This window comes from Pipistrellus hanaki (genome assembly GCF_964339955.1).
Source record: "Pipistrellus hanaki genome assembly, chromosome: 3".
Classification (NCBI taxonomy): domain Eukaryota; kingdom Metazoa; phylum Chordata; class Mammalia; order Chiroptera; family Vespertilionidae; genus Pipistrellus; species Pipistrellus hanaki.
In genome coordinates, this window is record NC_140505.1 from 180,948,719 (window position 1) to 180,972,638 (window position 23,920).

General features: G+C 46.6%; 1 protein-coding gene across 5 annotated transcripts in view; it reads right to left on the reverse strand.

Annotated features, from left to right (window-relative positions):
• LARGE1 (LARGE xylosyl- and glucuronyltransferase 1) overlaps positions 1-23,920 on the reverse strand; it is a 384,477-nt gene that overhangs the window by 29,595 nt on the left and 330,962 nt on the right. For all 5 annotated transcript variants that reach the window (XM_084880160.1, XM_084880162.1, XM_084880159.1 and 2 more), the window contains 2 exons: positions 22,205-22,330; positions 2,963-3,118 (listed from right to left, as the gene is read on the reverse strand). In XM_084880160.1, the coding sequence (XP_084736286.1) occupies positions 2,963-3,118; positions 22,205-22,330 (282 nt within the window). The remainder of the gene's footprint in view (positions 1-2,962; positions 3,119-22,204; positions 22,331-23,920) is intronic.

Sequence of the window (23,920 nt, forward strand, 5' to 3'; positions counted from 1 at the left end):
GCGACAGAGCGTCATCGGATGGCTGGGCACTGTGGTTTGTAAAATAAAAACAACCATAGGGAACAGGGTGTTCCTTGAGCCGAGTCCTTCTTTCTTGATGATTTAACATAGATTAGCCGTGAAACGCTACGGCAAAGGCACCCCTGTGCAAATTCTCCAGGTGGCAAACCTGAGGCCCAGAGCATTCTGAGGTCAAGTGACTATTAAATGCGGGATCTGGGATGACTAGCATGTTCACCATCTTATCACCACCATCACCTCCCTTTTGAGGAAATGATAATAATGCAAAAAACCAAAGTCGTGCAGCCCTTGATGTTCTCACATTGCCTTCATTCGGATCTGACTGTGCCATGCTCCTGTACACCTCTGGCCTCTCTGCTGTGCTGCCCCTCCTCCCCACTGAGTCCATTTTCTATACCTCCTTAGTCATCCTGCAAATCCCACCTCCTCCAGGAAGTCCTCCCTGATGCACCCTCTCTCCTACTGCATGCAAAGCCCTTCCCATGTGCTCTCAAAGCACCACCGCCATCCGGGCACTCATTGCACTGGATGACAACCCCCACTTGTCTGCATCCCTCACTTAGACCCGCACGGGGAGAGCCGGGCTTGATCTGCGATGCTCCCTCTGCGTCCCTGGCCCTGAGATGGGGATTGTTTGAATGACTCCAGGTCCAGCGGCTGATTGAGCCTTGAGACAACGCCACCAGAGCCCTTTCTCTTCTTGATCTGCAGGCCCATGAAGAGGTCCCGGACTTCCTTCCCTCGAGACTACCACCATCTGCATACTTGTCAGGGTGCTAATGACCTCCTTTCCCGGAGCTGGGAGCGTCCGCTTTGGGCCGGATCCAAGCTTGTGCCCTTTCCCTCTGGCTGTGTTTGCACATGACACTTGACATGCTGTTAAGGACCAGGAGTGGGCGCCTCCAGATGCGCGTCCAGGGTGCAATGACCAGACCCTCTCCTTGCCCAGCCCTGCTCGCGAGAGGCAGCGAGAGGGCGCAGGGACCTGCTGTTTTGCTTCATGAGGGCCAGACAGCCCTGCTCCCGTCCTTAGTGCCCACAAAGCAATCTGTCTGTGCTCTCTGTCCCCCTGCCAGCCTCGGTCTCAGCCCCACTGTCATCGTTTTGCCTGGGATACGGCAACAGTGTCTAAATGGCCTCCCCATTCCATTCTCCACACTCAACTGGAATCTGACCGAGACGAAAGCCGTTCGGTGGATTTACACGGCTGAGCCTGCTCCCCTTGCAGGGAGGGCACCACAGAGGTGAGCAGAACAGGCAATGTCTCTCATCTAACCAGAATAATCCTATTCTGGTCTTAGATTTGGGAAAAAACTAGGAAGTAAGCCCATGGAGCCAATTCTGGCGGACGGTACATATATTCGAATGGAAAAGAAACAGGGTGCAACACAGAGTGGCCATGGGCTCCTGGAGGCTGAGGAGGGTCAGGGGACGTTTTTGAAGATGCCCCATCGGAGATGCTCATACACCGAGGGGCAGGGTGGTCTGGGCAGTGGGACAGCCAGCACAGAGGCCCCGGGTGGGTGGAGTGAGCCTGGGACGGATGCAGAAGGAACTGCAAAGGTGGCAAGTGTGGCTCCCGCAGCGTCGAGGGCCAGAATACTGGGGGGACCGCTCGCTGGTTCCGGGTCCTCTCTGAGTCTGGGAGACAATGCTTTAGGCATCTCTAACACTTGATACAGGACTGGGTGAGCCTCTAATTTCAACCCAGGGCCCTGCGCAGTGCCTGGCAGATGCCGGCATTCACACATGCTTTTTGAGGACCACGGGGGACTCTCCCCGCACCCCTCTGACCCCGTGATCTCAGGGGAGGCTGATGGTAGGAAAAGCTAGTGGGTCACTTATAAAGATAGTCCCGCTTCCTAAGACACTGACCGAAAGGGGAACCCGCGATGCCATGATTAACCACTAGCTTTAATGCTGCAAGGCTTTTTATTTGAGCCTGTTCCGTGAAGGAAAAAAGAAAAAGAGGCAGGGGAACATTTTTACTTAGCATTTGGAATACAGTGCTGAATGGGTACTCAAATATTGAGAGAATGACAAATACTGACTTGAGTAGAGAACTGAAGGAAAAACTAGAATTATGGTATACCGTGTTCATGGACTGGTAGAATCAACATCATTAAAATGTCCATACTACCCAAAGCAATTTATAGATTCAATGCACTCCCCATTAAAATACCAATGGCATATTTCACAGACCTAGAACTCTCCAAAAATTCATCAGGAATAATAATAATAAAAAAAAGACCCGGAATAGCTTCAGTAATCCTGAGGAAGAAGAACAAAGTTGGAGGAATCACACTACCAGATATCAAGCTATACTACAAAGCCACTGTTCTCAACACTGCCTAGTACTGGCATAAGAACAGACATATAGACCAACGGAGCAGAACAGGGAACCCAGAAATAGACCCAAGCCATTATGCTCAAGTAATATTTGACAAAGGAGGTATGAACATACAATGGAGTCAAGACAGTCTCTTTCAATAAATGGTGCTGGGAAAATTAGTCAGATACATGCAAAAACAAACAAACAAACAAACAAAAAAAAAACTAGACCACCAACTTATACCATACACAAAAATAAACTCAAAATGGCTAAAGGACTTAAATGTAAGACAGGAAACCATAAAAAGCTTAGAAGACTCCATAGGCAGCAAAATGTCAGACATATGTTGTAGCAATATCTTTACCAATTCAGCTCTTAGGGCAATAGAAAATAAGGAGAAAATAAACAAATGGGACTACATCAAAATGAAAAGCTTTTGCCCTAACTGCCCGTCTCCCCCACCAGACAGGGAACCCCCGGGGCAGTGATGGCATCTCGTTCCTCCCGGGCGAGCCCAGAGCCTGGCGCACAGCTCGGCCTGCTGGAGGTCCCCGCAGACCCGCGGAGAAGCCGCCCCCCACCCCCGCCGCCGACCCCGGAGCCACTCACGTTCTCACTGTTGACATCGGCTTCGCTGGGGCAGCCGAACAGCTCCCGCCGCAGCAGGTTGCCGTCGTACTCCAGGAAGGTCAGGTAGAGGTTGCGGAAGAACTCCACGTGCTTGTTCTTCACCCGGAGCTTCTTGGGGGAGTTCCAGTGGATGACCTGGCAGGGCACGAGGAGGCGGTCAGGCCGGGCGGGGCACTGGGGATGCATTATTTCTGTGCTTGCCCATCCATTCATCCATTCACTCGTCCATTCATCCAACCGCTTATTCATTCATTGAATGTTTATGGTAGAGTGGTTGAGGCCAGATTGCTGGCTTCAAATCCTGGCTCTGCTCTAGGGACTCATTTAATCTTGAACAAGTTACTTCATCTCCCCGTGCCTCAGTTTCCCCACCTGTGAAATGGGAATAGCAACAGCTCCTGCATATGCCAGTGTGTACGATATTTCACCTCTCGGCCCCAACCTGCTTTGGAATAATGGGGAAGGAAGCTCGCCAATGCTGGTGTGAAGAAAGGGGATATTGTACTGTTGAAATTTGACTCTGTTGACTAATGGAAGCTGGGACCCGGCAAACCCTGTCCCTGCTTTGCCAGCTGCTCTGTTAGGCGCTGCCAACAGGGGCCAAGGGAGGGAGACTGAGGCAGGAGGAGAAGGAAGGAACTCGCTCCTTCCTGAGGCTCCCTGTTCCTGTGAGTGACACGCCACCCCCTTTCCTCACACCAGCAGTGGAGCTTCTTTCCTTCAGCACAGCGAAATCCATGTTTGCAGTTTTTCCAACACCCCCTCCTCCTGTCTCCATCCTGTAGCTACCTTGGGCATTGGCTGCTGACTCCACCCAGGGCTGGGGTCCAGCCCCAGGTGACAGTATTCCAATAATCACCACCTCTATTCCTCCTGCGGGTGGTATCTGTTCCCTGCAACTTTCTATTTTTGCTCTTCTAGTTACTAAGCAAACACCCTGCATCTAGTTATCATTCTTAAAGGTCCAATTCCTTATTCAAATAATTGGTGTGGTTTCCGCCTCCAGCTGGGAGGGATGGGTACACTGCCCCATGGAGTGCTGGGAAAATCACTGCTATGTGAATGAAGTACGTCGTGCCTGGCACAGGCGAGCACCAGGACATGCCGGATCTGACGGTGAAGGAGCCATTTCTAAAACAAAATCAGGTCTGTCTTGCTTCCAAATATTTCTCTTTCTACCACATCATTCACTCAACAAATATTAGTGTGACTCTGCACCACACAGAGATGAACACAGAGATGAACTCGGAAAACAGGAAGTAACTGTCCGTATGAAAGCACAAATATGCCACATGCTTTTAACGAGATGTCAGAGAGAGGCTGGTCCTGACTCTGGGCCAGGCCAATTCAAGGGGGGAAAAGCCATGGCCCAGAGGGGTACAGTGACTTGCCTAAGGTCACACAGCAGGGGGAGCAGCTGGGCCCACCATCCATCTCCCAGGCCATGGCTCCTTCCACGAAGCTATTTGCCTGCCTCTGAAAGTCAACTCAGAATCACCCTTCTGATGATTTAGATCAGCGCTGGTCTGACGACTGAGAAATGTCATTTCCTGGCTCCTGGAAGGGACACAGTCACCCATCACTGCTGACCTGGGGGCAACGAGCTGGTGGCAGGTGACCTTCAATGACAAGCTTTGGAGATGGAATGACAAGGGAGAATGTACCCAAAACAGATTTTTGCAAGGAGCTGGCAAAGATAAGTGAGTCTCCAAAACGGGTGGTGTGAAAACCCATCATAACTTATTCCACTGGCTGAGGCCCATCAGCACAGTAACAATAATTACTATTAGCAGCTAACATACATTGGAGGCTTGCTATGTGCCAAGCAGGGCTCTGAACACTTGTCCCAGCTCACTGGTTCTTTATTCAACACTCTCAGTGGCATGTATGCACCTTAATGCTATTTTACAGGGGAAGCAAATTCAGCAGATGTCCCCCCGTCACACAGCTGGATGGTGGATAGCCAGACTTTGAACCCAAGGAGGCAGAAATTAACCTGTTAACTGGGGAGTTCCCTTTTTAATTACGCAACCTGCAACGGGCGTGTACTCTTTCACTAGGATGTGTCAGTACGTCACGCCCAGAGGACGTAATTTTATATTATTATTTTTATTTATTTATACTTAATTAAAATAAATGAAATATATATATTTTTTCATTTATTTATATATAAAGCACAAAGGAAAATACAAAATTACAAACAAATAGAAAAGAATACCAACAAAACAATGGAAACATCGAATTAAAAAATTATAAATTTTACAAACAATTATAAAGATTACAAAAAATATATACCCTCCCTCTCAGGGCGCAACATATATTTCAAGGACATATTCATATGTCCTACCCGTTCTCGATATTGTTTATGTTTGACATATTTATAGGTCCTGCTCGGTTAACAGGTTAAGAGTCTATTCCTCTTATTTCTCCCATGTCTGCAACCATTGAGAAGCTCTGTTTATATAAACGGACCTGAGATGCACAGAAAATTACGGGATCAGAACGAAAACCCACTTTTTCCTGCCAAACTTAGGGAGCCTAGGCATTCCTGGGACACTGGGGCTGCAGGTAACACATGCTGAACCCTCAGCTCGGCAGGAAGCAGAGAGGAAGGCACCCAGGTTGTGTGCCAGGTGGGCTATAGACACTGCCCGGCACCAGGGACCCCATGGCTGTGATTTAGTTGGCTCTGATCTATCGGTGATGGCTGGGTGCATGTGCGGACTTGGAGTCCACCTGCAGCAGCCAGAGAAATGATCAGAAATTGATTACCATCCAGGAAACATTTGGGTAATCAGCGGAAGTCCACAAGCTTAAAGGAGAAACGAGAAATTCTATTACCCACCAAGGGCTCAAGAAAAAGCATTTTTAGAAACAAGACTGAGGTACAAGGGCAGGCTACGGGAAGAGTTCAGCCAAAGTGTCAGCTTCTTCAGTGCTTAGAATCCAGTCTGTGTGCAAATGCCAGGTGAGTAAGAACACAGCTTTATGTCTTCCAAGTTACTGAGCTAAGAGGTGTCTGGAGGATGGGTGTTTGTCTCAAGACCCCATGGACTTTCTACAATCCATAGAAGAACATCTATTCTCCTTAGACGGGCAAATGGGCTCCCACCTGATTCCAACTCTACCTCTAAGGCTAGCAAACTTCCTGGTGTTTCCGGAACCCGCCTTTCATAATTCAGTGCCTTTGCACAAGTTTTCCCTCTTAGAATATTTTTATTTCTTCTCTACCACCTGAATGTCTGCTCACCCTTTATTGCTGAGCTCAAACGCACTTCTTGTTTCCAGGACCACAAGTGGCCAAAGGTTGCCTGCTGGTATGTCTCTCTCTCCACCCCATCCTTCATTTCAAACAGAACATTAATTTCCTTCATAGTTACAATGACCCCAGCCCCTGGGAATGGCTCACGATCCATTTATGATCTAAGCTAATCATGATGATCCTACTTGCTGATTTCCCAGACTCCCTTGCAGCTATGGTGGCAATGTGATGATCTAACAGTGCCCAAAAAAGATACATGAGAAAGCATATATTGGATTTCCTAATAATGAATAAGATGCCATCCTCCTCCCACCCCATTCACCTTTCTGTGGTAAACAGAGATGTGATGGCTGGAATCATGGCAGCCATCATGTGACTACGAGGGAGAGACTATACTGCTGACTAACCAATGTCTATAGCTCCAGAGTTCCAGACTAAGACATGCAAACCCTCTATTTCTTTTTCAGCCTCTACAAATAGGGTCATCAGATCCTTACTGTCAGCATCCCAAGCAGCTGCTGGGTCCTTCCTCAGTGCCCCAGACATTTGCATTTGACCTTCTTACAGAGCTTGTTGCACACTGTTGTAATGATTTATTTACAGGCTCACACCTGGTGTCCCTGGAATGTGAGCCTCTGGGTGGGCAGGGAGCATGGCTGACCATTCATCCTGTGTGCCGCCGTGCCCAGCAGGTCCTTAGTATTCTATAACTGCCCTTTGGTGCAAGATCGAAAATCATGATGATTTCTTTCTCAATAATCCTCACATCCTGCCTGTCTACAGCAAGTCAGTTATCTCAGTCCTGTGGAGGGGGCTGCAGGGAGGAGAAACAGATTCCCCTTCTCTTTGTCTCAGGGCCAGACAGCGTGTCCTTTTCTCTCCAAGGAGTTTCAGCTCCCTCTGTTCTCTGCTCATTGAGTATTTCAAGAGAAGGATACGTCTCCCAAGTCCCTTTCCTTGTCATCTTCAGGATCACGATGCATGGTAGAGAGGAACCAGCAGACAGGCCTACACACCAGGCCCAGCTCTGACCTGCTGGGTGGCCTGCATGAAGTTGTCTAAATCATGGAAACCATCCCTCATGGGGAACAGCAGCAGCAGCCTTGCAGTTTGTGGTCAATCCTTTCACCTTTTTCACCCAGCCCCCCCCCCCCCCCCCCCCCCCCCCCCCCCCGTAGCTGTCAGTTTGTTCTCTGTGTCTATGAGGCTGTTTCATTTTGTTTGGTTTGTCAGTACGTGTTGAGCATTTTACATGTGATATTAACATTAGGGGAAACTAAAATTGGATGAGGGGGACATGGGACTCTCAATATCATGTTTACAACTTTTCTATAAGTCTACATTCTTCCAAATGCGAGCTTACATTTACAAAAAAGGCATCCTATGAAGCCATGACAGGTTGCGAACACCACCTCACGTAACTAGCGAGCAAATAGCTGAGCTAGTTCTGTTCCCACGAGCTCTTCCTCCCTCCTTCACCAAGTCCAGGAATGCCCACTAATTAGATCTTATAAGAAGCTTGTAAAAGAATGTAGCCTCTCAAGACTATTTCAGATATGGATTTACAACCTCCATCGTCAAGGAAGAACCTCGCCCGCGTGTGTGCTGTGCCTTCAGATGGCACTTAATGTGATGCAAAGATGAACGGGTAGAAGCCATTTAAAACCAGAGCAGCTGGGATGTGAAGCCAAGCCTCCCAGCTCCTGGGTGATGTTTCAAGTCTTGTGATAATCCTGAACTTGACAGTTCACTAAACCCCACAAGAAGAGGTTTGCAGTCTCTTTGGAGATTTCATACATAAAAATGAAAGATAATAAAATGCAATAAAGGAAATGCTTGTTTTGCCTGCCTTGGCAAAAAAAATGGCTGGAGAACGCACAAGAGATACTCCGATAATGAAACAAAGTAAATTCCTTGGTCAGCAAATATGACCGGAAGAGTCTGAGAGGAAAAAATGCGCAAGGCCCAAGGACACTGTTTGGTATTAGAACAAAGTACAACTGAGTTCAATCGAAGTGCCCGGGACTTTGACACGTGTCAGCTTAGCCTATTTACAAGGTTTGGTTTGGATAATGAAATATGCAACAAGTGATGTTTCAGGGAGCACTAAAGGAGGGGTGTTCTGGCGAAGTTATAGCCCAAGCAGTTAATTCCCATGTGGATGACGGTTACGTTTTATGGAAAGTGCGTACGTGTCGTCGGCGAAGGTACTGTAGCTTTAATTGGCATAAGGAAAGGATGCCAGGTAAGGTTCCCGATTGAGCACCCCGGATTGAATTCCTTTCCAGGATTGCCCTGGAGCACTGGAAGCCAGCTGGCACACGTAGCCTTGGATGTCACTGATTTGGTCCATTTTGCAAAGGTAAGACTGGAAGCATCATAGAATGTTTACAATACTTCCCAAGGACACGAGGAATGACCTGGAACTTCTGCAGCACAGAGCTCCCCTCATTAATTCACAGCTAAGGACTTTCAGTAGGTGGTGTTGGAGAAGATGATTTACTCATGAATGCTTTTAGGGAAAAAAAAAAATGGTTCTCAGTGGTATGGGTCTCACACTTTTTTTGGGAAAAATACACACCTCTAATTTGCTCTTTCCACGTACAAGTGGCAGATGGGATAGTAATTACTTTTAGAAAGAACCTGTGATATCGATAGAGCTTTTAGAAAAGAAATGCATGAAGTGGTTTCTGTTGCTCTGGGATTTTGTGGGGAAAAGGATGTGATACCTAAGAAAGCCCTCATTTCTACATACCCAGAAATGGCAGAGATTTGAGGTCCAAGCCACCAAATGCTGCTTAACTTATGCTTTCCTCGCTCAAATCCTCTTTTTTTCTGAACAGAGCCCAGGCTGTCCAGGGACTGCTTCGTACAGTGGCTTCGGAAGAGCCTGTCCCACAGGTGTCCCTGTGCTGTGTGTTGACATAGAATACGTATGTGTGGGAAATGCTGGGGATCCACAAAATCCATCAGGTATGCACGCTGCAGGCTTCCTAATACGGTATTTGGTATAAATAAGACAGTATAGTATAGTGGTTGGCAAACTCGTTAGTCAAGAGAGTGGCAAACCGTAGCAAAGTTGCCGACCGCTGGTATAGTACACAGGACTCCCTCTCCTCCCCACTCAGTTCACCTCAGTTTTAAACAAACCCCATGAGCAGTTCTGTTAGAACACAGTTTGGATACATAGACCCAAAGCTGTTGCTGTAGGGTAAACTTTCAGAACCATCATGCTCCTCCTAGGGTTCTTGCTTATGTTTCCAAGAATCTCAGCCTCTGAACTTGGTCAGCCACATGAACAAAGCCAGCGAGGGGTCCCTTCCATCAGGAACCCCCAGAGGAGTGAAGCTCTGACAATTACCAAATGAGCAAAGAATGGGTGAGTGTTGAGGAAGGCCAAAATACTACAACTTCAATGACCCAAAGTCCCCTCGGCTGAGCACGTCATTCTCTAGCACAGTATTTGGGGTACACGATGTTGGGCAACTAACCAACACATAACCTCCGGTAAGCCCCTTTCTAGTTTGAGGCCCCACTTCCTGCTGGTGGGATGGGAGCCGTGGGACGGGGTCCTCACTTCCTGCCTCTGACAAGGGAGCAGCGGGACGAATGGGAAGAAAAGCCCTTACTACACGTTTTACCCAGCAGCCAACTGCCAACTATTCTGAGAGAATGGGAATAATTAGTAAGAATGCTAGAGGCACAACATGTCTCATAGCCCGATACTAGCTGCTTCACTTCATCCTGCCCTTTAAAAAATATATGTATTTTTATTGATGTCAGAAAGGAAGTGAGAGGGGTGGGGGGAGAGAGAGAGAGAGAGAGAGAGAGAGAGAGAGAGAGAGAGAGAGAGAGAAACATCAATGGTGAGAGAGAATCATTGATCAGCTGCCTCCTGCATGCCCCACACTGGGGATCAAGCCTGCAACCTGGGCATGTGCCTGACCAGGAATCGAACCACGACCCCCTGGTTCATAGGTTGATGCTCAACCATGCCGGTTGGGCACGTTATCACCCTTCTAATCTTTACATCTAAAGTGGTGATTACTTCCCAGCTTTCTCTGATGAGGACACTTGGTCAAGAGGGGGTAAGGAACCCAACATCAGCCTACAGCCCGGCCACAGTGGGTAGGTAGGTACTCCACGGAGCTTGCTGGGGGAATGAGCGATTCTGCAGTATGAGCCACAGAACCACAGTGCCAAAAGCCAGGCTCCCTGCACAGGCCAGCTGCCTGGTACTTAATCCTGTGTCTCCTAGGTTTCCCAGCCGCAGGGGTGTGCACACAATAACACTCCGAGAGCCCTTGGACGTGGGCTGTGCAATGCAATTAAACCGGCCCTGGCCTGCAGTACAGAGAGGTCTGGCTGGGAGGTGGTAATTCTAGATTTCAGATCTTCTCCTCACAGGCCACCCTTCTCCCTTCCTCGTTCCATCCTAATCTTCCAACATCAACCTTCCCATTCATCATCTTTATTACTCTTTCTAGGGTTGCCCGGCCTCATTTTTCACTGGAGTCTGCGTGGCTGGAACTGCTCAACATGTATGGCAGCTGCCCACCTTCCTGGAAAGATGTGAAACTCGACCCCTCTCCACGTGCTATAAAATGTTTGCAAACTTGAGCTATCTGCTGCTCCTCTTATGCAAATGCTGCAGGTGCCTCTAGGAACACACATCACTTCCCCACGTGGATGGCATGTCTCCCCTCGCTTTTTCTCTTCCCCCGAAGGAGTTTTAAGTGCGCTCAGTTCCCCATTCACGAGTGGATGGCAGTCAAAACTCCAGCCTTGGGGCCTGTCTTGTAACCTTCAAATGCTCTCTCTAGGAGACCGTGCTGTTTTCAGGGTCTCTGCCCTGGTTAGCCCTCCAAAGACCCATTTAATCTCAAGAGGGCTCCCGTAGACGAATGCTATGGACTCGGTACCTCCTGTGAAATGTTTCCCGGGGGGAAGTACATGCATGCAGGAGCCTGGCCCTAGGGAGAGCCAGAGCCCTGCACTTGGAATCAGACAGATGTGAGTCTGAACCTCAGCCCTGTCCTACTATTTAGCTGAGTGACTCCGGCGAGTAAGTGACCTCATGTGCGTGATCCTTCGTTTTGTGACATACAGAGGAGACCAAATAGACGTCACCTTGTGAGATGTTTGTCAAGATGAAATGAGGTCCCGATGGGAACAGGACTCCCACCCAATCGTCCAGAGCAAGCCCCATTTCATCCTCTGAGGCCGAGTCACAGCTTGCGTCACCTGAGATGCGTTTCCTGCCAACCCCAGAAAGGCGCCGTGCCTCTGGGCAGATGTTTCTGACGCCATGGTGAGGCCCTGCTGCTTGCCACCCAGCTCACTCATCCCAACTTGTGTGTGGTTTCCATCCTTCCCATTCTCTCAGGTTTCCACAGGCCTGGGGAGAGGGGAGCACGCGTGTTTGGGGGCTGAGAAGTGACAGGAGGACAGAAGACGAGGAAGGGGCAGAGTTTGGACATCAAGATTCAGCTCAGACCTCCTGCGTAAATCCCTCCAGGAAAGACTGCGCCATGCTTCCTCCTGGACAGGGGTCTTCCTCCTGCTGCGCTCCGAGCCCCCTTTACTTCCTGGCGTTGCTGCACTTTGCAGACTGTGCTGGAATTTTCTATTTACTCACCTGGTTACTTCTCCCTAGAGCAGTGGTTCTCAACCTTTCTAATGCCACGACCCTTTAATACAGTTCCTCATGTTGTAGTGACCCCCAACCATAAAATTATTTTCATTGCTACTTCATAACTATAATTTTGCTACTGTTATGAATCGTAATGTAAATATCTGTGTTTTCCGATAGTCATAGGCTCTACAGCAGTGGTCATGACCCACAGGTTGAGAACTGCTAGCAGGGTCGCCTAAGACCATCGGAAAACACAGATATTTACATTACGATTCATAACAGTTATGAACTAGCAATGAAAATCATTTTATGGTTTGTGGTCACCACAACATGAGAAACTGAATTAAAGGGTCATGGCATTAGAAAGGTTGAGAACCACTGCCCTAGACCATGGCCTTCCTGGGGGCAGGGACCATGGCTCAGTCAGCTGTGGGCTCCAGGAACTCCTGGACGCCCTGGTTGCCACTTCCTGGCCATTCCCCACTGTTGCTGGCCAGAGCTTTCTTCTCTAACAGTCTACTGAGTGCTCAAGGGCTCCAACACAGTTTCTAGGCTCCCTCCCACTCTCCCTTCTCTAAACCAGCCACTGGCACCTGGCTGCTCTCCTGAGAGTAGGTGCTCCTGGTGAAGACGATTAAGCCACGCTCCTCTGGGTCCTCCCCTTTGTAAGACGCACCCAGGGAGGGCGGAGTCCTCAAGCTTTAGGGCTGAAGAGATGACAGTGAAGGTGTCCGAAACACAGTGGACAGAAGCAAAGTCAAGTGCATTTCTGTGGAGCACAACAGGGGCTTGAGCGTGGGGCAGGGTGATGGCCTTTGATGGATGGAGAAGGTCATGAGCCAGGAGAGGTGCAGTGATTCAGGCGAGTCCTTCATCTGCTAACAGGTGGGCTGTCATGAGGATTTACAGGGTTGCTTGGCTCCAAAAGGGGCAGGAGCAATGACACCTCCATGAAACCATCCCGCCCCTTAGACGTTCTCTTAACCAACCTCAACTTAGCACACATTTCTCTGCTGAGCGCAGGCTCGATGCCCAAGGCTGGAAGCTCCTCTCGCGAGGGAAGCGGGAGGGTGCCTGCCCCTCCACATTGAACACCATCCTCCCCAGGAGCGAGCCGTGTTTATTATCAACTATGTTTTCAGGCCACTTGTACTTCGATGTATTTGGAAAAGTAATTAAATATCCTTTTAATTAGATGAATGCAAAAAGAGAGCTGCTATTTTCCCGAAAGGCAGCCAAACACTTGGGAACAATAGGATCAAAGGAAGTTCCTGAAGCATTGGGCTGTTGGAGGAGGTGTGGGTGAGAGGGCTACAAAAACAGTGAGCTGTTTCATAGAAATTCCTCTACTTATACATAATACTAGAGGCCCGGTTCATGAAATTCATGCATAGGTGGGGTCCCTAGGCCTGGCCGGTGATCAGGGCTGATTGGGGCTAGGCCCATCAGGGTCAGGCCAGAGAGGAAGCTACACTCCCAGGCCAGGCGAGGAAGGAACGGATGTCGGACACTGACACTGCCATTGTCGGCCCTCTACTACTGCATAGTTCCCCCCTCCCCCCACTTCCCTTGCTGCCATGCTGCCACTGTGGCAGGCGGGCAGTGGGCTGATTGGGGCCTGCTGGCCAGGGAGAGGGATGGGGCATGGGAGGTTGGCCGCCTTCCCCAAGAAGGAAGCTGGTCCTTGGCCCCCCTGGGAAAGGTGCTGCATCTGCCACCTCCCAACCCCAGTTCCCTGTCCCCTGGGGGAGCGATTGTAGGAGATTGGCTGGCCTGGGGAGAGGGACCACAGGAGGTTGGCCATCTGGGGGAGGTTGGCTGTGGCAGTGCACTGAACACCAGGGGCCAGCTCCTGTGTTGAGTGTCTGCACCCTAGTAGTCAGTGCGCGTCATGGCTACTGCTCATTCTGGTTGCTAAGGCTTTTATATATATAGATAGGTTGGTCAAAAGAGTGCAACAGGACAATAATTAAGCAACCACTAAGCAATTCCCAAGTGGGGCAGCCATCTGCTGGTAAGCTGCGCTGATAAGCACCAACAGGTAACCTCTCCTGACCAATGTCTCCCACAGCATCCCTAAGACATAACAGTGCCAGGCATAGAACAGCACTCAATAAATACAGGCACACACATGCAAAGGTATGCCTGTGGTGGGTAGGCATGACGTATGTACTTTCACTTGGAGACCTAGTTCTGTTTGCATCTGTAAGATGTCGAAGTGTAAAGTTCGCCAGTGAAAGTTCCCTCTAACTGATGGTGCCTTTTCTCCCTTTTTGTGGCTGCCAATCTGGAGGCTCTTAGGTACCCTGCCCAGTGTCCTGGCTCATAAAGACCTGCCTGGCTAATGCAACTCACACTACTGCTCCTCTTCACGGGGCACCTGCCAATGACCCTTCCCCACCCTGGATTGGCATTAAGTGTGGCAATACACACACAGATTTACCATTTTAACCATGTTTAAGTATAGCTCAGTGCCATTCCATACATTCGGATTGTTATGCACCCGTCAGCACCATCCTTTCCCCAGAATGTTTTCATCCTCTCATACTGAAACTGACCCTGTTGATCTCACATTCGCCCCACCCCAGCCCCTGGTCATCGCTGTTCTAGTCTCTGTCCTTATGCATTTGACTATTTTAGGTGCGTCGTACGAGTGAAGCCACGCGATATCTGTGTCTTTGTGTCTGTTTTTTTTGTTGTTGTTGTTTAGTGTGTCTTCAAGGCTCATCCACACTGTAGCACGTGCCAGAATTTCCTTCTTGTATCAGCCTGCCAAGGCTTTGAGCTGCACTGGTTTGTTATGGAAGTTTTGTGCTTTTATTTTTTTGATGTGGAAAGAAGACTTGAGAGTTTAGAAGTCTCCGTGCCCCTGGCTGGCCATGAAGTGTCACTCATCATTAAGACTGTTTCACTCTGTTATCATCTGTCCACGCCCTGGAGCACTTTCTCTTGAAAGCATCCACTTCTCCGTTTTTAAAAATGTTTTTATTGATTTCAGAGAGGAAGGGGAAGAGAAAAAAAATAGAAACATCAATGACGAGAATCACTGATTGGCTGCCTCTTGCATGCTACCTATGAGGGATCGAGCCCACAACCTGGGCATGTGCCTTGACTGGAAAACAAACCACTGAACCACACTTGCTGGGCCTATTTCTCCATTTTTGACCAATTCCATCCTAGCCCTAGACTATATAATCTGTACTACCTTAATTTCTTAACATAGAGCTGCAGTGTTTTTCCGATTTGACTGTATCCGTTACACTCCTGTCAACAGGACCCGGAGTTCATGCTGATCCAATGAGACTCGGGAGCACCGCTCTTTCAAGGGGGTGGATGGGAAATGACTTGTGATCTTAATTTCCACCTCCCTGATTAACAAAGAGGTTGCACATCTTTCAAACTGTTTATGGGGCACTTCCTTTGCAATGCAGCGAAATGACTGCTTACATACCCCTTACCCATTGCTTTCTTATTAGTTATTCAGAGTTCTCTGTGTGCCTGGTAGAGTTACAGCTGTGAGTATATGAAACAGAGTTTCCTCTTATAGTATTATTTATTGCATTATTTTCCACACGAACAACTGTAAACCTACTTTTACACCACCCTGTATTTTGTTTACTAGTCTTTTTGCCAGTTACGTTTTGAAAACATCTTTTTTTTTTCTTTTTGATGCCACTTAGATAAAAATTATTAATTTCAATGTGGTTGAATATATTGATCCTTTTTTTTTAATGACATATACTTTGGGTGTCTTGTTGAATACATTCTTCCCTATTCTGAGGTCATAGGTTAGTTTCCTAATGGTTTAAAATTAAGAGTTTAATTTAGTCTTTCACTTTTAAGTCTCTAACCCACTGGAATCAAATTGGTATCTGTGTGACATAGGGTTCCATTTTCATTTTTTCCCCACATGGGTAATCGGGTGTCTCAGCACCATTTATGGAAAAGTACATCCTCTCCCCAACGGCCAGCAATGCCACCTCTTCATAGGTCAAAGTTTCATAAATGTGTGGTGGTGTCCTGAGAGCCCCTATTCCTTTCAATTAATTAATTAGAAATTCATGCATGGGGGTAGGGGGGTGGGGAAGAGGGCCCTCAGCCAAGCCTGCACCCTTCCAGGACCTCTTGGGGGATGTCCAACTGAATTCCTATAGGATCAGGCCTAAACTGGCAGTTGGACATTCCTCTTGCAACCTGGGACCCCTGGCTCCTAAGAGCTGGCCTGTCTGCCTGCCTGATCACCCCTAACTGCTTGCCTGCCTGCCTGGTCACCCCTAACCACTCTGCCTGCCTGCCTGATCTCCCCTAACTGCCTCTGCCTCGGCCCCCACTGCTGCAGCTTCATCTGGACGGATGTCCAGAAGGCCGTTCATCTGTCCAGTCTAATTAGCATATTATGCTTTTATTATTATAGATTAGTATATCCCTAAGCAAATGCTCAGCAAAATTTTGCTCTATGTTTTTTTTAATAGATACTATTTATGCGAATTTTTTTGGAATCATGAATGAATATTTAATTTTATGAAATAATTTACTTTTAGACCATTATATGGTATTTCTCCTTTAATCTACAAACAGTGTGAATAACACATGGGTTTTTCAATGTTTGATCACCCTCCTCTTTCCTGAAATACATCCACTTTGCCATGATGCATTACCTATTTTATACATGGCGGGAAAGATCTGCTAATACTTTGTCTAAGATATTTGCATTTATAGTCATGCATGAAATAAGCCCACAGATTTCTTATGCCAGCCTTGTCTAAGTTTGGTATCAAGAATATCCCGGCCTCATTGAATGAGTTAGAAAGTGCGCCTCTTTTCTTATTCTCTGGAGTTTGCTTAAAATTGATACTATCTTTTGATTTAAAAAAAAATTGGTAGACCTTGTCTCTACTTACCATCTAAGGATGTGCTTTCTTTGTAAGAAGGTTTAATAGCTAGAAGATAATCGACCTCATATTTTTTCCTTAAGCCAGTTTTTGTAAAGGATACATTTCTAGAAATTTGTTCATTTCACATAAGTTTTCAATTTGACATAATGTTGTTCACGGTAACCTCTTATCTCTTACAATTCTGCTTTATCTATTGGCTCAGAAGCTCCACAAATGGGAGGCTTCTGTCTGCTTTCACCTTCGCCGTACACCTAGAACTTGGAAGAATGACTGCCTCAAAAACACTTGAGAACGAACACATAACTCTGCATGTCTGCCTCCCTGTTCATTTCTTGCTGAGTTCTCTCACTGTTTCTCCGTGAGTCCTGCCATAGCTTTATTTTACTGGTCCCTTCCCAAGAACCAAATTTTGACTTTGATGAACAATTTGCTCATCATTTTCTCCTATCTTTTTTATGACTTGCCTTTTATTTTCTTTGAATTTATCCTAATGTTCTTTATTAGATAACGTTGTAAACTCGGCTTCTTAATTTTCAGCCTTTCTTTTCAATGTAAACATTTCAAGCTACACATTTTCTTACCTGTTTGTTTCATTCCATCAATTTTGACATATTTCCTTTTCATTCAGTGCTAAGTAGTTTTCAGTTTCCATTTTGATTTGGTTGGAATCCTGAGCAATTTACAAGTGTTGTTTTCAATTGTAATCAAACGAATTAAAAAATATTGTTACTGCCTTCTAATTTAATTATACTGTATTCAGAGAACTATATATATGAGTAATATGATTCCCTGAAATGCACTGCAATTTGCTGTTTGGTCTAGTGTATAGTTAATTTTTAATAAATGTGAGCTTGAAGAGGATGAATATTCTGTTAGGTGCAAGGTTCTTTATTTACTGAATAAACCAAGACTTGTAATTCAAACCTTCTATAATGTTTAATCAGATTTTTGTCTGTTTGATCTTTCAATATTAAAAAAATATGTTAAAATATTCTACTCTGATAGAATTGTCAATTTCTTCCTGGAGTTCTATTGAGCACTATCTATCTATCTATCTATACACACACACACACACACACACACACACACACGTGTATATATATATATATATATATATATATATATATGTATATATGTATATATATGCTAAAGCATGAAGTCTACACACATTTAGATTTCTTGTATCTTCTTGGTGAGTTTTTTATTTTTAGTTGTGACTATGTGTATTCCTACCAATGCTTTGCCTGATATAGACAGTTACCCCAGTTTTCTTTTGGATAATATTTAACTGATAATCTTTCCCCATAATTCTACTGTCAACCTTTCTAGGTTGCTATGTGTTAGGTATGTCTCTTATAAGTAGCATATGTTGAACATTGTTTCCTACTCACTTTATCTTTTCATTCCCCAAATTAGTTTATTTGATTGATATATTTAAACTTATTTCTATTCTCTTGATTTCCTGCTGTATATTTCCCTCCACTTTTTCTACATTTTTTTTCTTGTGTTTTAAAAAATATAACTCAGCTATTTTGGTTGTTTACGTTTTTCTTATGCCTTTCACCATCTCACCATCCATGAATTTATAAGTTATGCATCTTTTTAAAGATGTCCGCCTGCAATATCCCTTTTGCAATCCGGGACCCCTCGCTCCTTACCACCAGCCTACTTGCTGTTCTTCACCACACGGCTCACTGCTCCTTAGAGCTGCCATAGAGGCGGGAGAGGCTCCCACCTCCGCCCCTGCACTCACCAGCCATGAGCCTGGCTTCTACCTGAGTGGCACTCCCCCTGTGGGAGAGCACTGACCGCCAGGGGGCAGATCCAGGGTTGAGCGTCTGCCCCCTGGTGGTCAGTGTGCATCATAGTGACTGTCATTCTGGTTGTTCCGCCATAAGGGTTGCTTAGGCTTTTATTGTATAGATTACTATTATTTATAAGTTGTTGATTAGAGTTCCCACAATATTTCTAATTTGTTTGTTCAACATTCCTTCTTGAATCTGGAATATTTCTTATTCCTAAAGAACAGCCTTTAGAAGTTTCTTTATTTACGTATGTTTGTGGTAATTTTTTTGGTTTTGCTCATCTGAAAATTATGTTTGATGAGTTGTTTCGCTAGGTATACAATGAGTTGTTATTGTTCCTCAGCCCATTGAAGATACTATTTCTACTCTTTTCTGACTTCCACTGCTGCTAAGAATGCTTATCCTACATATGCAATGTCTTTGCATGCAAAGAATATGTCTTTTCTCCCTGGCTCTTTCTAAAATCACTTTTCTGTTGGGTGCTGCAATTTCATTATTAGGTCTAAGTATGGATTTCTCTTTAAACTGCTTGGTATTAAACTTTCTGGTATCTATGAATACCTGTTAATAGCCTGGAAAATTCCTACTCACTATCTCATCCAATGATTCCTCATTTCCAATTGTCTCTATGATCTCCTGCTGAGAGTCTAATCAGACATATCCCAGTATCTTAACCTCTCTTAGTTTTCTACCCCCTTTTCTCGGTGCACTCTGTTTTAAATAATTTCTTCTGATATTTCTTCCATTTTCACTCATTTTCTCTTCAACTGAGTCTAATCTACTGTTTAACACGTTCATTTAATTTGTAATTTCCAAATTTATATATATTTTTTACTTCTAAAAGTACTGTTTGACCCAAAAAGGCCTATTCACCTTGAGAATCTCTTATTCCTCCATCCTATTATCGATAGTCTTTTATATTTCAGACACAACAGTTTAATACCTTCAGTCTTTGAGATTTAATGCTACAGTCTGCAGTTTCTGCCCTCTCTCATAGTGGCTTATGTCCTGTGTGCTTGGTGACTGATGGTTGACAATTCATTTTTCTTGAGACCTTACCTAAAGAATTCTGAAGTCCAGTTTTTAAGAGTTATTCTTCCAGATCGAATTTTTATTTCTGCAGGTACCTGGCAACTTTTCGTGTTTTCTTTCTATTTTTGCCCCAAGCATATAATTTCAGTGCCCCCAAATACTAGGAGCACAGGCTTGACGTTAGGAATTCTCAGCGGAAACATTTCTCCCTGTTTCACCTAAAGCCAAGGATGAAACAGAAAACAGCCATATCCTTCTTCACTAGGGACTTTTAAACTGTTTAACACTAGGATGTCACTCTTCAGGGAATCTGACTTTCTGCTTGTCTTTCTTCCTGGGGGGGCCCAAGTTCTCAGGCACAGCCTTTTAATAGGATGGCTGTACATATGGTTTGCCTGACTATGATTTAGGCCTGTTGTCGCAGTGTAACACATGGCATTCCCTCATTTGAACAATAAATTATAGTCACCTATTTTTTTTCTTAATCCTTATCAGAGAATAAGATTTTATTGGTTTGGGAGAGAGAAGGAGGGAGGGAGGGAGAGAGAGAGAGAGAGAGAGAGAGAGAGAGAGAGAGAGAGAGAGAGAGAGAGAAACATCGATGTGAGAGAGAAACATCCATCGGTTGCCTCCACTACATGTCCCTACCATCGAACCCACAACCTAGGCATGTATGTGCCCTGACTGGAATGAAACCCAAGTCCTTTTGGTACACAGGATGACACCCTAACTAACTGATCACCCTGCCAAGGATAGTCACCTACTTTTAAAACAGGCTCACAGACACCACAGATCAGCAGGTGCCCCTCGTAGCAAGTGCCATATCGAGCTGCTTTTTGCTTATTCTCTGGATTTTCATTTCATCATTCATCCTGGCCTCTGCTTATTTCATACTTTGTGGACTGATGCTTAGTTATTCTTTACAGGGTTGGTTTTATTTTCCTCCCATCTGAATGTCTAGTTCATACTATTCTTGGTCATATTCCTGTGTATGTCACCTATTTTCTTTGTTACTAACAAGTGTAAGACATATTGAAGGAATGACATAAATGCCCGATGGAGAAAATGAATGATGCAGGTACTTCCGTTTTAGTTTCTAACATTTTGCAATAAATTTCAAGTGCATTTTAAAAAAAGTATTTTTAACTCTGGTTTCATTCTTTGGAAGATGTGGACTTGAAGCTGTTCATCACAGCACAGTTCATATTTATAAAAGTTTGGAAACAATGAAGGTAACAGGAAAGCTATGTAAGAGAAGAGTACAAAATTCTATGAGCATGCTGACCATAAATAAGCTATAACGTGCGCTATAATGTGTGCCTGTGGACACGGGGCTAGGAGCCAATGAGAAAAGATTCACCAACCAGAAATGCAAGGTTTGGGCTCCTTTTGCTTTTTTTAAACTTGCAATTATCATTACTATAGTGTTATGTGGGCGATGAATATACATTTTAAATAAATAAACTCCAGACGGATGCATGGATCTATTACCTCTCTGATACAGCCAGAGAAGCAAAAAGCACAGTTGGTGTCAGACAGGTCTGGGTCCAAATCCTCGATCTACCACTTAATAGCTGAAGTTAGCTCTCCACTCCTCCAACTGTAGGTAGGGAATTCTGACACACCTCTGGCCATGGTCCTGTAGCTACTTTGGTCAACAAAATCCTAGCAACAAGGACTCAAGCTTTCCTTGTGTGCACTCTGGCTTCCTCTTCCACCTCTGCTTTCCCACCAGAATAGACCAGACAGGCCAGCTGATGGGCTGTGGGGGACACTGGAGGACAGCCACCAGCCATCCGATCTGAAGCTGACCATACGCACTTGGTTAAGTTGGGAAAGTCAGACAACCATATAGCCAACTATACACTCACCAACTAAACAAACAGTTGCTGCTTTCAGCCACTACTAGCATGATTTGTTACGAAGCATTATCTTCTACAGAAGATAGCTGATACATCCTGTCTCCATCATCTTTCTACTGTCAGGCCCTACTGCTATGTTTGGTACCGAGAGACCCATGAGGAAGGCTTTGCTGTCACCATCCCTTCTCCTGGAGGAAGAATGAGACATCTATGTTTGTGTCCACTCCCCAACCCACATACCTGTCATAGCACCTGCCATATCATTTACATTTATTTCCTTACATGTTTCTCTTCTCCTCTAAGCATGAAGGGCTTGAAAGTAGGAAGTATGCTATTTGTATCCAAATCTACAGCACCTGGCACAGAACAGGCCCGCACTGAATGTTTTTGTTTGAATTACACGATTGAATTTTGGGAGCCCACATAAACCAACAGGACTGGCAGCAGGTGGCAAGGATAACCACACAAGCTGGCTCTGATGCCAGACCTCCTGCTTTTCAGAAAGCCCAAGCAGGAAGAGAAAGGGGGGCAAAAACAACCACCACCAACAAAGGAGAAAAGCATTCTTTCTGGTCCCCTCGCCTTATCTCTCTCACCACATGCACACAAAGCTCAGAGCCATTCACTGCCCCCTCCCGGCCAGGGTGCTCCCCAGCCAGCTTCCCTCTGGCACCACAGGGCACCTCCCTCCCTGCTCCCCAAAACCCTCACCCACATGTCCCGCGTCTACCTTCAGATCAGACACATCCCGGTAGCACTGCTCGGAGCGGGTGTGGTCCGACAGCTGCACGTTCCAGAAGCAGGGGAGCTGGTACACAAGGAAGGGGTTCTGTTTGATGACGGCATTGAAAATGTCCTGTGGATAAAAGCCGGAGACACAGGGGCACGGTCAGGTGGGTCCCGTGGATGCTCCAAACGGGCTGGTCACACCACGGGGCACTTCCCCGCCTTCTCTCTCTGGGAACCACGGAATCACATCTGCACGGAGATGGGGCATGCCCAGCTCACGGGTCCCACTGGCCTCAGAGCACACACCATATGGCAAGCGCACGTGAGGGTAGACAGGGAGCGTTTCTGGTTTCTGCCATCAAGCCAGCCTATAATAAATGAAGACACCTTTCCGCCCCTCTTCCCACCTTATCGAGGGGCCCGTGTGATCCATCCCCAGCCTCCCGGGGAGGAAACTGCAGAATTACAAGCTGCGCTGCTCAGTCAGGGGCTGAGACAAATGAGAGCTGCGGTTGCTGTGGCTCTTGCCGGGGCTCCTGGCGGACTTAGTGATGGATGTGCCTGAGCTTCCCCATGGGCTGTGGCTCCTGGGAACCCACTTCCCACTTCCCCTTCCAGCCCGGCCTGCTTCTAAAGAAGCTTCACCTCCCTCAGCTCTTCTCCAAGCTCCCTGGCCAGGCCATGCTTATTAACTAGCTGCTGACAGGAGATGCTGGGTTGAATGACGGGTCCCCGCAGCCGGAGGTGGCTGAATAAACCATCCCCGCGGGCCATGGACATCCGATTGCTAGCTCTGGGGGACACACGCCAGGTATTGTGAGCGGGCTTAGCCCGTGATGTTGGAGAACAGATTTGCCCTCAGGTTGGAAACAGCTACCTGGGTAATTTTTAACTCATTCGTTATACCGGATCTCGTTTGAAAAGGAAATTGGTTTTCTGGCTGCTTGGGAAATACTGCGTAATAATCATGCCAAAAAAAAAAGAAAAGAAAAAGTTAAGTAACCTCACAGACTTTCTCCTTTCCTCCGTATTAGAAAACTTTGCAAGCATTCTACGGCTCAGACAATGGAACGCGGAACAAACCGCAGGGCGAGCTCGCTTTGTGGATGAATGGGGAAGGATAAAATGCAGGAAGCCAGAGAAATTGTCTTCGCATCTCAAGACGGCCATTTGCGCCACGGGGAAACTTGAAATCTGAATGTGAGAGCCGGGCAGAACCCAGATCAAAGGCCCGGGGCCCTGCATCTCCCAGAGAAAGTGAGAAGTGGGGATTTTTATGATCTTATGTTAATAGTGTGGGGGAGAGGCGGGACTTTTTCGGATGGCCTGGGTGAAAAGCTGGCTTCTCCATCCAGGCAGCGTGTCCCTTTTCTTTCCATGCATCTCCCTTGGGGACAGAGTCAGGGCACAGGATCCAGGCAAAAAGGCTTTGCTCTGCAAGTCGGACTCTACTGCCAGGAAGGCAGACGGGACTTTGTCCAGAACCATGCTGTGTGTGCTGGCATCTCAAGGGGCAGGCCGGGCGCTCTCTGCCCAGTGACCTCCCCGTCACACACCAAATTATCATTTACTTATGAGTCCACTTCAATACACAGCGAGCTCTCTGAGGCCCAGGCCGGCGTCCTTCTCTCATCTCTGTAATCCTGTATCTGAGCATAGCCCCTGGCATGCCCAGCATGCAGTGCGGGCCTGTGGCATGAACAAATGCATGAACTAA